Consider the following 15,734-nt stretch of genomic DNA (forward strand, 5'->3'; position numbering starts at 1 on the left):
ACACAGGTTCTGCTACTCATATGGAACTACTTTAGTTGGTTCTGCAACTTTAAAAAAATAAGTAGTTTTATTAAAAAAAAGAGTATTAATTATTTACTAAGTACATGGTCACTCTGCAAGTTTTTTTTTATGTTATTCGTTTAATTCTGATTATAATAATACATGTCAAGTTACAAAATCAATGGTTTTATTATTATGTTTATTCGAAACAAATTAAATGGTATTTTTTCAATGTACGGCTTCCGCAATACATTGCTTATCCAATTCAAAATTACAATACAAGTTATTATATTAAATATAATGACCCGGATAACTCACGTCTTAAATCGAGTTTAGCTCGACATGTTTCGGGCTAATCCGTAGCCCTTCGTCTTCGGAGCAACGCGACTCAGCGGCACAAAACATGTCGAGCTAAACTCGATTTAAGACGTGAGTTATCCGGTCATCATCATCCCAGCCTATATACGTCCCACTGCTGGGCACAGGCCTCCTCTCAGAACAAGAGGGCTTGGGCCATAGTTCCCACGCGGGCCCAGTGCGGATTGGGAACTTCACACGCACCATTGAATTGCTTCGCAGGTTTGTGCAGGTTTCCTCACGATGTTTTTCCTTCACCGCAAAGCTCGTGATAAATTTCAAATGTAATTCCGCACATGAATTTCGAAAAACTCAGAGGTGCGAGCCTGGTTTGAACCCACGACCCTCCGTTTGAAGAGGCGATAGGTCAAACCACTTGGCCACCACGGCTTCTCAGTTATCCGGGTAATTATATTTAATATGAGTCAGTCTCACGGTAGTTTCATATCGACGGGTGAAAGGCTATTTGTATTAAGCGACACTTTGGGCGATATTGAGTTATATATATCATTGCAATCAGCAGATTTTTCTGCGTCGATTGAGCTGGGTTTGGTAAAGATCTGAGCACTTTTTGGCGCTTAAACCGGTCATAATTGGGGACTAATTCAGAACATCAAAGTATGAAGTGCCATTAAATTTGCCAGTTTCAAGTAACATTTGATTTAAGCTATATGAGGCTGGGATGGTTTTCCGCTTAAACTGTTCTTATCTTCCTTAAACTAATACGCAAAGTAGCTTAAACATTTTTTCCTATATTTAAAGTTTACTAACAACGTCAGTTAAGCATGTAGCTTTCCACAAAAAATCAACAACATGTCGCTTAATACATTTAGCCTGCGCCTAAAACAAATAAAGCATGTTGTAACTAACCCCCCCCAATGAAAACTTTTTCCCTCCCTCGAGAATCTAAACTACCAAGCTCAAAGCTAAAGCTAAAAGCTCTACCTAAAGTTCACCTCCTGAAGCTAACTGGTAATTAAATCAAAAAGCTCCTAAGCTCAAGCTATGATGACCTACTATATACAGCTACCTATATAACTAGAGCTTATGAGTCCTACTGATGTCTGAAACCTACTATATGATAGCGTGATGATTTGATTTGGCATGTGTCGTCTAGTGGTTGCTAGTACCTAAATAAGATGATTGACCCTTCGTTGTGTCCGTCCTAGGTAACCCATACGGTACTTTTAGTGAAAAGTGAAGATTGGTGGTTCAGTATTTAATTTAATAACACTATCTATCGCCTTATATGATCACCCTGAGAGAGAGGAGCCTACTGCTCAAGACTTGAGAGTTGATGATTTTGGTAATTGCGTGGTTATGAAGTGGCTAATTAGTTAATAGTATACAGCAAATCTCATCTCCTATCAATTCTAATTTTTAGCTATGTTAGTTCCACAGCGGTGGGATTCTAGACTCAAATGCAAGCTCAAATGTTGTATCTAGGTAAAGTATATAATCACCAGCAATAATGCTTGCCAGTTGTTTGTAGAATGAAATATATTTTCTTTCCTATAATGTATTAATGCACGATGTGTTAGGTTTATTCTTACTTTAGCTTGTATTTGTATTGATGAATACTCATGAAGAATTATAGGATTTATTTAGAAAATCTACATCATCACTTTCAATGATTAATTATAGTTGAGGTTAATGTAGAAAGGTTTAATATATATATATATTATGATGTATAACCCCTTTACTCCCACCGTTTATAGACCGGGTTAGTAGAATAAAAATCGGGTATTCTTATCTTACAAGTAAAAGGCAAATTGTTAGATTTGCAGGTAAGTAGTATTCATTCACTACCTATAGAATACCAGCCAACTTAATATCTATTGGATGGAGGTAATGGTCTTCCCGTCTGTACAGTTAAACACAATATGAGTTACTCACTTTAAGAATACTGCAATTAATTATATATTGTTTTTTGTAAGAATCTGTCGATAGCAGATAGTTTATACATTTATGATTAATTCAGTCTGGCTCTCAGTACATGAATAGCGTTCCCTGTCAAGAATAGAACTTGCTACATGCCTAGCTTGACCAAATATAACACATAAATGTCGAGATTTTCTTTGAATGGAATTATCAGTAGGTATCCATAAATTGTGTCAACATCAGACATAGAAACTTAATAGATTATTTTATCATTAATTTTCTATTTTCGTATTAGATTCCTAAGCGCTCCTTAAATCTAGACTTAATTCTAATCTTAAGATTAGGCAAAATCGCGCACCGTGCGGTACTCTCCCTAGGAATCACTATCCGACCGAATGGCCAGTTCAGTCAGACAACGATCCCCAAGCGAGTCCCAGCAGCAGTATCATACATTCACCGGCGAATTTCTAATGATAACCGTTAGTTCCCTACAACGCCCTATAAACCGAACGCGTGTTACCTAGACGATGTACGATAAAACCTAACGGACCTTGCCTAGTTCTGGTCTCCTAGTACAATAAAAGTGGTAAAAACCTACCAACTCATGAAGTTGATTTTACGCCCTATAAAACTATGAAATACCGCCTAGTAAATACCTCCCTACACAAACCTATTCAACGTACCTAGATGCCCTAACAAACCTAGCCTTGTATCGATCTACCTAGGCCCTAGGCTAAAATGTAATACTTACGTCCCAAAACTAGAGATGGCGAGCATCTCACATTTATTTTTAATTGCGTGGTGTGTAATGTTCAGTTTTTCCGGAATGACAGGGAAAACTGCTAGCTAACTAACTAAGGGATCGAGGTGGCATCCTCTAGTGTACCTATTCCTAATCCTACGCCATGTGTAATAACCACCGGCGACCGAAGTCAGGGATGCGAGTGGAGTAGGGCGGAGAGATAATTGTGCGAATATATACATATATAAAGGGGGTCCAGCACCACCGAACTCACGTGCACCGACACTGCGGATACACGGTGCCGGGTACGCGCGGGGAGAAGATAGCCTGACCGCCAGAGTTGGCGACTATAGTCAGACGCGGAATCGTTCTCCTCAATTCCGTCCCGTCCCGAAGGACGTTATACTCTAAACTTTCGTATATCACCGTTAGGTATCAGGTTTAGAGGCCGGGAACCTCGTCCCGTACAGTCCCTACTTTCAAGCGAATATAAAACGGTCCGATCCCACAGAATAAGGAAACTGGAGGGCTAATAGCAAAGGAACCGAAACAAAACGCATGGGTACTCCCCTAGCGACATCGGCTCCGCTACCATCCCGCCAGCTATTCAAACACAAAAATGAAGCCTGGAGAACTAACAGCGAAAAGACCGAAACAAAACGCGTGGGTAACCCCAGCGACATCGGCCTAACACTGCCAGCCCGCAGCTTATATACAAATAAAAATCGCGTAGTTACTATGTAGATCATTACCCAGCAGCGTAACGACCTGCACTTGAAAGAACCCAAAGTTGACTATCCGTTCCTACGAGCCGCAGCCCTTTTTATAGTTTTTTTTCGTGCGACAGCGTGTATTCCTGCTATAACTACATCTACCCACCTGCTAATATGCTAACACTCCTACATTTCCTGCTCTATAAGTACTTCCGTTTCCCAGCTACTAGGCGCAGCGCCGTTAAGAGGTTTTCTAATATTGCTGCGCCTCCGGCCGCCTGCGTTCCCTCGTTTCGTGGCATTTCGGGCCCTTCGCATATCGCTTCAGCTAAGTTCTGCGATCTCGCGCGCTTTATGCTCCTACGGTTACANTATCGCTTCAGCTAAGTCTCGCGCATCTCGCGCGCTTTATGCTCCTAAGGTTACAACTGCGCTTCCTAACATCCAAGCGTCTACAACTACAGTAGCTATTCAAGGATTTCCTACAATTCATACGACTGCGCCTACACCTGTGTCTTAGGTTACTAAGGAGACAGAGCCGCTTAGAGGTTTTATGTAATTCCGGTGTTTACGTACACAGCTAAGACTCCTACTATTGCGCGATTCCGTGCGGCAGCGCCTCCCGCGCGTATACCCTACACTTCCTGTTACACATACTACTGCAGCGCCAACGGCGTTTTCGTGCTATGCGTTTCCGGCGTCCGGAGAGCTTAAGTAAATTCCTTCATTTCCTAGCACTCGTCCTACTGCAAGACAGCGGCGTTTCGAGTATCGCGTTTCGAGCTACTTAACCAACAGCTACACTTCCTATTCTTTCATAGACAACGGTGTCTCATGCGTTTCGTAAACTTCGAGCTTTTACTGGAACAACTGCATTTCCTATCATACAAGCGTTTAAACTACAGCTGCTGTTCAAGGTTTTCCACAATCCATACTGCAGCGCCTATACCTGTGTTTTAGGACTACTAGGGAGACAGAGCCGCTAAGAGGTTTTATGTAATACCGGCGTTTACGTACACAGCTAAGACTCCTACTACAGCGCGATTCCGTGTGGCAGCGCCTCCCGCGCGTATACCTACACTTCCTGTTATACATACTACTGCTGCGTCAACGGCGTTTCGTGCTATGCGTTTCCGGCGTCCGGAGAGCTTAAGTAAATAGATTAAACCACTAAGTCACCACAGTGATTCTGTATTATTTATTGTGTTTCTAATTAATATTTTTTATGGGTCTCGTCGTAAATAAATACACTTCCTATTCTTAAAATGAAACCATGTCATGCCCTAAAACTCTAGAATTGTTATGGGTAAGGTATCGATGGGTTGTAATGTAAAATAATATTTATAGCGTAATTATGTAATACGTACATTGCAAAGTTATATTGTGCATTTTACAAAATTACCCTATATATTTAATTTACAAGTACCAGGGGATAGGTACAGCATTAATAATGTGTTTCACGGAAAAAACATGAACCAAAACCGTTTGCCGGAACAGCAGTAATACTAATTATATCAGTCCCGATAAGCCTTATTCTGGGCATTCATCCCACCCCTATGGCGTCTCGATAGTGACCGCAACAAATAGGGCTCGTTTGTGATTATTAGGGTCCTTAGGGCGATATGACTCCATGAATCTTTGGGCATTAGTGGGGTTGAGTTAATTCTGTGTCAGCGGATTTTTGTCACAATGGAATTATAAAAATAAATCTCAATCTTGCATTGAAAGTTCTATTTTAGAAATTAAGTTATGATTAAAATATTCTTATTAATTTGTCAGTTAGATTATCAGAATTTTTATAACAAAAAATTTAACCGACTATAAAAAATGAAAATTTTCTACCGTCGTAATGGCGGTTCCTGTCAGCACGAGCCAGCAGGAGCGAACTTATGGTCGTCAACCTCATCTACAAACAATTGGGCAATCTTCTGTGGCTCGTGCTGAGGCACCGACTTCAGACTGGTAGAAAATTATTTTCATATTTTTTTATAGTTTAATTTTTATATTTTTTTTTCACGCTTTTATTGTAAATAATCTATGGTACAATAGTTAAAAGTCAACTGCTCGTCACCTTTTACGAAATATTGCTTTGCGTGCAGAGACGTTCAATATTGAAGAGTCTTTGTGTATATAATTAATTAATTTCAGCTAAAAGAAAATCCTTTGAGAATAGAATATAAGACAATGTTTGCATGCCATGTGTCTGTTAGACATGTCACTGCAAATTAGCACTATTTACAAGACCAATTTTATCATGTCTAAAGAAAGCGGTACCTTCTAAGGAATTATTGCGTTTCTTTACTCTAGTATGTAGGTCCAAAGGAAGGCGGCATTATGCTGATTTGGGGCCATTTCGTGACCGTGATACGTAAATTTTTAGTTTAATTCTATACCTATAGTATTTTGTGTAATAATGTCATGAATAAAGGTTTTTTCTTCTTTCTTTCAAAAAAATCGCAGTGTGGGGGAGGCTCCAATAGAGAGATCTCTCTCCAGGCAGGTGTTATGCCTGGGGACCGAAGTCCGAAGGAAGAGCGTCGGAACTTGTATATATGCGACCGCGTTGAGAAACTTCGATAGCGCGATGTAGAACATGGTCGGAGTTTCCATTGTTGTTCACTAGATGGCGCTAGGAGTCGCTACAGCAGTAATCCCTTCAAAGGAACAAGCCAAAGGAACTACCGCGAATAATCCTTTAATTTTAAGTGTGATTGTATATTTATTTAGATATTATTTTATTTTTTATCTTTGTCCTCAGAGTATATTAAAGCCCAACGCGTATATAGTGACGCAGGGTCCCACCGAAGACACGGTGCTGGACTTCTGGCGGATGATCTGGCGCGCCCGCCGCCATTGTCATGCTCACCAAGACCTTCGACTTTATCAAGGTAAGTTTATATTTACTAGTCGTAAAGTTACTAAAACGATAGTACAAGGTCAAATCTATGTTTAAACTTTACTATTTAATGGTGGATTAGCCACGTAGCGAGAGTAGCAAATGCTGCAGGCTCCTAACGCTTTCTGTTTGTAAAGAATATCAATTTAAGTGCAATACTGCTACCACAAAACAAATGCTAAACCGCCGCCGAAGAAATTAAAATGATGGTCTTTAATGTTTTATCTAATACCATAAGTCTGAGGCAAATTAAGAGCCCTGTGATAAAATTTGTTACAGGCCCCGCGATGGCTTAACACGACTCTGCCTTCACTACCTTGTCGATGTCATTTGATGTCTGAAATTTTCTATAAAATTGCCATAAAGCACATATAAGCCACTACAGTGTAAAGACCTTTACAGTACGTACAACGAATCTCATTTATTTTTTTAGTACAACCGGAAGCAGAATCGTTGTAGATTATCTCGGAGAGTTAGAGTAAATATTATATATTATTCATTTAGAATTTTATAAATTCAAGACAAAATACATACAGCTTCTCGATAGTTTCTGAGGTAAATAGTAGGCCATTTCTTTAGGTGAATTTAGAAGACAAACTCTTGTTTAAAATAGAAAAAATAATCGAAAATTTACTGTTCATATTCATAATTGAAAAATTGAGAAATAGTACTCAATCAATTCTACTATAGACAGACAGAAACTAGATTTGCATTACAATGTAGCTAATAAAGCAGATGAAACCTCCGCGTGTCCGTAATAAAATGAATGAGTTGCAATTCCGGTCCATTTGCCTTGATTTCCTTTCATCACCATTACAGTGCAAGTTAATACACAGTTCATTGCTCCGTTCACACTTAATGCTGTGAAGTAATATAACTAAATGCGCTTCGTCATTTAGAAAATCATGGATTTGGATGCGGTTCATTCAGACTTTATCAAACTACTGGCGTGTAGGTCAAGCCTAAGCAGCTGCTACTGCTGCTGCGTTTTTTTTAGAAAGGGTAGAACGGAACGATCTTGAGTTCTTAAATTGAAAAAGACAGTCAAATTAAGTCACAGCAAATAAATAAAAACTTATTCCATTTTTGCTACCATCTTTTTCTTTGCAGATTTTGTGTTTGTTGTTTTATATGGTACATTGGTTTGAATTTTTTTTAACGCTTCTATCTAAATTTAATGCAAGCGGCAAGTTGTCGTTCACTTGTGGTATTTAAGGGGGAGGCCTCTTTCAGCAGTGGACGTCTTCCAGGTTGATGATGATGATGATGATGATCTAACCTTTTTTTTTACGATCAGAAATTGTTGCTACTCTTGCTACGCGGCTAATCCACCATTGTATGTTTCTTGTGCAGCATCTGCTCGAATCGCTACCACCTCTACCTCTTGTTACCTCTATTGTAACAATTTACAACTCAACTACGTCAGGCCTCCGATGTAGAATCCGATTTGTAATACATTGCGCGTGTTGCTAACCAACTATGTGCGGTGAGCAATGCTACAGTGCAATGAACAGTATAATCGGTCCCAGCGCCGCCGGTCTCTTGTATGCATTAATAACAGGCTATGAAAATTATAAATATTGCCACAGAAAACAAGACACAACTACAAAAATAAAATAATTAGGACACTTAAGCAAGTGGCAATGGGCTCAGGCTCAGCATAAATAAGCTGCAAGCAAAAAACTTGCATCGCTGATTTTCAGCCTGCGACCAATATAATATACTAGGAAAATGGTTTTTTCCGTTTAAAAATGTACATAAAAGCACACAAAATCAGTAATGCCCGGTTCACATTATTCCAGTATAACCGTTCCAGTAGCATGACACTGCGGTGCTCGATCGATCTTGTGTTCGTTTGGATTGTGACCCAGCAATGTACTTATCGCTACAGGCACGATTTTACTGGAATAATGTGTGTCATGCATACTCATAAAAACAATCAATTACAAAAAAGGAGCAATAATGAACTGCGCCACTACTCTTCAAATTTAGGGAATTAAAAACAATTATTGTTAACCATTAAGATAAACGAACACATGTATCCTAAATTAAATTCAACAAACGTTTCTAGCTTTTACGACTGCAAAACTAGTTAGTTACGCCACGAACCGTGACACATGAAACACGTTTTCAGTGCTAAGTTTTGCTCCAGTTTGATACCAGATTTTGATTGTGCATTTCACAAAGCGAAAGTCTGAAAGCAACTAATGTGAAGTAGCGAGCATAAGGTTAATGGAAAACGGCTCGGTCAGTTTTGCTTTTCCTGAGTCCATAGTATTGGACATATAATAATATATAATACCTGAGCGAGCTCAGGGAAGCTCAACAATACCGAGTTTCCTAGAAATAAAAGCCTTAAATGGATAAGCTCGCCTTTGTGGATGTATCGCAACATTTGTCAATTGTGTTTGTTTCTCTATTTTTGTTACAATAAGGAGTTTATACACATACTTACCTACATACATAAGATCGAACATTCACCCCCGAAAACCACCACTCGTTAAATTTCATCAAAATCGTTAGAGCCGTTTCCGAAATTCCAGAATAAATTAAATAATTGCTGTTTAGAAAGTTTTACAATAGATAAATTAGATAAAGTTAGGAAGGGATGTACCTATAGAAATTTAATTAAATGAAAGGAAATTTAATTTGCGTAAATTACTATATATGGCTCAATTGTACATTTTGTGAACAAATTTTCATTTCACTACTCATTTCATTTATGTTTCTTTTTACTGAATTTGATATTAAAATTTTAATTTTAATTCCACATTAATGGATACTATTTTATTTGTTACATTTAACAGCTATTTGTGTTCATGATGTATTTTTTAGAAATTAGTGAATATATCTATCAACGTCAAGTGGGTAATGCGAGTACTCATTCAAAACTACACTACTTACAAACTTTTAAAAAACTGACCCATCCCTATCGAAGCCACTCAATAGTACTGATGACTTCAAAAACACAGTAACGAATGCTTGCAATAGTTGCAATCCAACTCGTCCTATTTATTTCTTGCATGAACTTAGTTCAATTAACAGCTTTTGACTATCCATCTCTCTTTACTTTGGACATTTGGAGGATATGAAGGCAGCAAACCTTATGGCTAAGATTCTGTGCTCATCGGATGCTGTATACCGCTAATGACAAGACAGTAAATGCATTAGGGTGTCATGCTTCGTTAACTAATCATCAGCATCATGTCAGCCTATTATCGTTCCGCTGCTAAGCACAGGCCTCCTATTAAAATGAGAAACTTCGCAAACGCCATTGAATTGCTTCGTAGGTTTCTGCTAGTTTCCTCACGATGTTTTCCTTCGTTGTAAAGCTTGTGGTTAATCATCTTAAATTTTGTAAAACTCAGAGGTCAAGGTCTGAGGAGCAAATAATCCTCTGCTAGAGAGGCCAGAAGTCAAACCATCAGGCTAGGCTTTTTTTCCTAGTATAGACTTTACTCGTAACTATTAAAGACTATAGACAAAATTTACCTTAACTACTGTCTATCGAAGCACTTTTTCTTTAGCTTGACACTTGGCTTTAGCATTTTCCACGCCAGTTCCGCGAGTGATAATAGAGCCCCTCTCTCAGACATGAAATTTGAAAAATATTTTCCACCCTATTCGTTACGTCAAGAGCTGGAAGTTTTCAATGGCTATAAAACTAGATGCATACTCGTGACGTAGGTTACAACGGTAAAACGCTGAGAAATAAGAAAATATTGGAACACGTTGAAGTTTAAAAGGTTTTTCCCTCGTGTTATTAGTTTTCTCTTGAATTTACGGCCCTTGTAAGTGTAGAATATTGTTTCACATTTTCTTGCTAACGGCGTTATTACTTATGTGTAGTTTGTAACTTTATTTATTGGTTTGTTTGCCAGGTGATGTGCGTTCAATATTGGCCTCCGAACAAAGAAAAAGACGAGACGTATGGTGACATCAGCGTGGGCATCGTGCAAGAAGAAGAGCTTGCTAACTTCCATATACGCACTTTCAGACTCTACAAGAGTGAAAAAAACGTAAGCATCTTATTGTACACTAACTCAATATGACGTAGCCGAAAAGACTACCTTGTGGTACCCCACAATTCCGCGCAACAATTGGTAACCAAATTATATTTATATCATTCCTCACATGATGTTTTCAAATTGTTAGTGTGGGTCAGAATAATACCACATATAAAAGCTTAAATAATTATAATTTACTAGCCCTTACCCGCGACTCCGTCCGCGTAGAACTCGGTTATCGCTAATCCGCGGGAACTATGCAATTTTCCGAGAAAAAAACTATTCTATGTCCTTCTCCAGGACTCAAAATATCTATAAATCTAAATCGGTTCAGCGGGTTAGACTTGATTGAGTAACAAACATCCAAACATCTTCACAAACTTTCACATTTATAATATTATTTAGTAGGATTTATTGGCATAGAATATGGTTACATACTCGTCATATGGATGTTATACAAATTGCTGTTAGGCATATTCTGTGCACATGCAACATAGGTACAAATATCAAATATTTATCTGATAGGTCTGATAGTTTAAGGTTACATATTTTAATGTCAAACTGGTTTAGTACAGAAAAAAATGGTTGTCAGTAGGAATACAAAAAATATTAATGTCAATATGAATATAATTATTATTTATTCGAAAAAAACATTTGCTTTCTTTGTCAAATGGTGCTGATGCCTACATCAACAAATGATACTTGCTGAAGGCATTTTTTTTTAAATGGATGAAGCAAAATGAATCAAAAGCGCAGATTAAAGTTAAAGCAATTTTAACTGCAACTTTCGGCAACAAAGCTTTCTATGGCGCTGAACTCCGTGTTTTCGTATATTTTCCACCACTAAACTACGACGCGACGGTTCGCTCATCGCTTGGCGGAGTCGGGATTTTTCATTAAAACTGTCGCTCCCGCTGTAATTGTCCTTTTTAGCGCTTTGAGAGTAACTTATTTAGCTTTTTTTTGGCGTTTGAGAAGAATTTTATGTTCTGAAATATAGTCGCAGTTGTATTTTTATGTGATTGGATGAGTTAACAAGGAAGCTGATAGTGATATTGATGTGATCGACATATCTGAGACTAGGATTTTTACTGTAAAAGTAAACAAAGAACTTTTTCTTAATGCGTCAGGTACAATTTACTTCTTCTGTCAATTTCGGGGTCCTAAATTATCTAAGACTAAGGATGTTCCGCATGCACGATAGCGTAACCAGGCGCTGACTGTCTCATCAATTACAGCATTTAGTTAGTTGCACAACCAATCAGTATAGTGGAATTTGTACCTATCTCATTGTTAAACAATTAATTAATTAATTAATTTCATTATTGTCTGTTAATTTCATTATAGAGTCAATGGGCATTAGAGGCGGCATTTTCAAAAATCTTACAGATGTCGACTCAACGATATTGATAATTTAATTTATGTAGCTGTCTTTTTAATTACTGTGGCGCACGAATTAAGGTAGGCTTCTAGTTTATAGCGTATACACATTTGAAAATGCCGCCTTTTACAAGGGACATGACTCGCTTGACAGACTAACAGTAACTCACGTGGTAGATAGATCGCGTCTCCATTGATATGGCTTAAAGCATTTGGAGGTACTCAGGTGGTGGTGGAAGAGCGGTTCATCCTCCAGTTCCACTACACGCAGTGGCACTCACACACGTGCCCGTTCAGCAACGCGCTGCTGGAGTTCCGGCGGCGCGTGCGTGCCGTGGTGGGCCGGCGGCTCGCGACCAACCCCGCCGCTGGGCCCATGGTCGTGCATTGCAAGTAAGTGTTTATTCTTATACAGACACCCATTATACTTCTTTATACAGAACTGGCTACAGATAGGCGTAACAACTTTTTCTTCTGTTACCAGGCTTAGTGACTATCAAAATGTGTTAAGCCCGGTTTAGACCTGCAAGAAAAATCGTGCAGTTGCACTACATTGCGAGGCCGTAAAGCCAATGAGTTTGTAATGGTTAATCGAGCGCCACAATGTAATGCAACTTGCACGACTATTCTTGCAGATCTAAACTGGGAATTACGAACTAATATTATATTGGCTGATAGAAACTCCCGACAAAGAGTTTTATGGAGAGTTTCTATCTGGCCATTTAAGTCTACGGGTGAAGCTGCTTACGGAAGGTAATTTTGCTACATTTGAGAACGAAGAAAAAAAACAGGATATTTTTCTACCAAAATTTAATTTATCAGTTATAAAATTATTGCCGTACGTAAGTAGATACGTAGGTTTAAGTAGATACCAATTAATTCTATGGGTTTATTTTTTTAAGCTCTAATGACATGAAACTCCATTCAAGACTTTTTCTTACACAGCGACTAATTCTGCCGCCATCACGACGCGTCCTTATAAATAATCAATGATTTCAATGTTTATTTTAGCGACGGAGGGGGGCGTTCCGGAGTATATTTAGCTATAGATGCCAACCTCGAGTTGGCTGAAGAAGAAGACTGCTTTGATGTTTTCGGGTTTCTGAAGAAACTCAGACAATCACGAAAAGGCCTTATAGAAAATGAGGTAAGGATTATTTTCTTTAAATGACATGAAGAGCGTTAGAACGTCTGAAAGTTTAAAGTTTTGACCCTGTGTTTCGTCCCTGTTTAGGATGTGCTATTGTTTTGACATACCTATTTATTGTTACGACAATTTGTAGCTTTTGATTGCGTTAACATTGAAGTTTGACCTGAATATTTTCGTTTCTTTCCTTTGCGGTAGGTACGGAACTCTAAAAATAGCACAAACTAATTTTCAACTACAGGTGTAGTGAAAATACATAACTGACACATGGATGCACAGAAAAAGAGACCAGCGCTTCGAATCGAACCCAGGTCCTCAGTATTCCGTGCTGCGTGCCATACCCCTACACCACCACTGGACAAAAGTCTAGACACAAATTTTCTCCTATGCACCACACATTTCAGCCTGCTTTTTTTCTTTTTTAGCCACTAATGCTAAGGACCTGGGTTCGATTCCCAGCGCTGGTCTCTTTTTCTGGGTTTTTTCTGTGAATCCATGTTTCAGTATGTATTTTCATTGGATTTCACGGGATGACCGTAAAAGCAACAAATTCGAAGTTGAAATAAAAAATACAAAAAGACTCCAAAAACCAATCTTTTCAGGTGTAGTATACAGTTATTGTCAGGGAGTAGATCCACTGGGCTCCTTTAGAAACTTCGATTTTGTTTTTAGGAACAATACAAATTCGTGTACGACACGTTAGAAGAGCACGTGGTATGCGGTATCTCCTGGTTCCCAGTGTCGGAACTGTCACAAAGACTGAAGCAGAAGTCGCAACGGGAGCTCGTGACCAAGCTCAATGAGTACCAGCGGGAGTACCAGCAGATTTGCAAGCAGACCCCCAGGTTCACCATCGGGGACTGTGCGGGAGGCCACAGAGGGGACAATCGGGAGAAGAACAGGGATGTTTTAGTTGTTCCTCGTGAGTAAAATTTTATTTAATTGTAAATTAAATTTTATTATGATCATCATCATCCTAGAATGAGAAGGCTTGGGCCGTAGTTCCCACGCGGGCCCAGTGCAGATTGAGAACTTCCTCCGAAGCAATTCAATGGTGTGTGCAGGCTTCCTCACGATGTTTTCCTTCGCCGTAAAGCTCGTGGTAAATTTCAAATGTAATTTCGCACATGAATTTCGAAAAAGTCAGAGGTGCGAGCCGGGGTTTGCACCAACGATCCTCTGCTTAGGCCATAGATCAAACCACTAGGCCATCTTATCTCCTACCTCTCTCATCTTATTACCTAGTGTATTTTGTCATTAGTTTGCAATCATATAAAAATTAAATAAAAATAAAAGCTGGCAATTAATTAGTTTAAAACATACCTAGTTTGTTTTCATTACAGGCACATGAGGTACACTTATTTAAAAAACCGTTTTGTTGCAGCTGATAACTTTCGTCCCTATCTGACGTCATTTCAAGGCAACAGTTTCACGGATTATATCAACGCTGTGTTCGTAGACGTAAGTGTATTAACTATTTCGTAGGTTACGTTTATCTTATCAGGGAAGAAATCTCAAAGGGGTTTGTTGCTCCCTTCTTCTGTGCAAATGCCATCCTTGCGTTTTTTATTTAAAATAATAAACGTGTGTTAGTCTACATCGAAGTAGACCCTAACCATGCATGATGTCTGTGTTATTCGTCATCATTACTTCACCACCCACACCATATAGCACGGAGAACAGATAGCCGTTGGGGCCGAAAAGTTCTCGAATAGAGAACTCGGATCGGCAAGCACAGCGTAGGACGCCCACCAAAATCAAATATTACAACTACCTGTTCAACTATAATTATATAAGAAAACAATAAGACCATTCTACAATAAACGGTTACAGGGTTTCACCATTTTACCTTTTCGCTACTTTAGTGATACCTACCTACTCTACTAAGTACTAGGTAGTCTACTAATAAATACATTTGCATGTACTTCTAGATGTGCGATTTACTTAAGTTGTTTTTCCTTGTTCCAGGGTTATACAAAACCTCGCGAGTACATTGTAACAGAGTGGCCTCTAATCAAAACGCAGGGCGAGTTCTGGTCACTAGTGTACGACTATGAATGTGCGGCGGTCGTCGTTTTGTGCGTTCCTCCGAAAAATTCTGTAAGTAGAACAATTGCTATGCATCACCTACTTAGGTAAAGCGTTTTCATAAACTCCGATACGATGACGGCGAGAACTAATGCCTCAAACTTATACTCATACCCTCAATCCGAATCCAATGACCAAAATAAGACCGGACAGTATGAAAGGCGGGTACTTTATCCATACATTTTACTGGCCCCCATATCGGATTAGATCATTATGAAAATCTATAATTCCATGCCTAATATTATAAACAAATAAATAAATATCACGAGACAATTCACACCAATTGACCTAGTCCCAAAGTAAGCTTAGCAAAGCTTGTGTTATGGGTACTAAGCAACGGATAAATATAATTATATAGATAGATACATACTTAAATACATTTTAAACACCCAAGACCCCGAGAACAAACATTCGTATTTTTCATACAAATATCTGCCCCGACACGGGAATCGAACCCGGGACCTCAAACTTCGCAGTCAGGTTCTCTAACCACTAGGCCATCTGGTCGTCAAAATGCCAATTC

The 15,734-nt window shown here is 38.8% G+C and overlaps 1 protein-coding gene across 1 annotated transcript in view; it reads left to right on the forward strand.

Moving 5' to 3' along the window:
* The window catches only part of Ptp36E (protein tyrosine phosphatase 36E), a 265,667-nt gene that overhangs the window by 242,357 nt on the left and 7,576 nt on the right, over positions 1 to 15,734 (forward strand). Inside the window, exon 13 of the mRNA XM_074097823.1 lies at positions 15,092 to 15,223. Coding sequence (XP_073953924.1) covers positions 15,092 to 15,223 — 132 coding nt within the window. The remainder of the gene's footprint in view (positions 1 to 15,091; positions 15,224 to 15,734) is intronic.

The sequence above is a fragment of the Choristoneura fumiferana genome, chromosome 14 (genome assembly GCF_025370935.1).
Source record: "Choristoneura fumiferana chromosome 14, NRCan_CFum_1, whole genome shotgun sequence".
NCBI lineage: Eukaryota > Metazoa > Arthropoda > Insecta > Lepidoptera > Tortricidae > Choristoneura > Choristoneura fumiferana.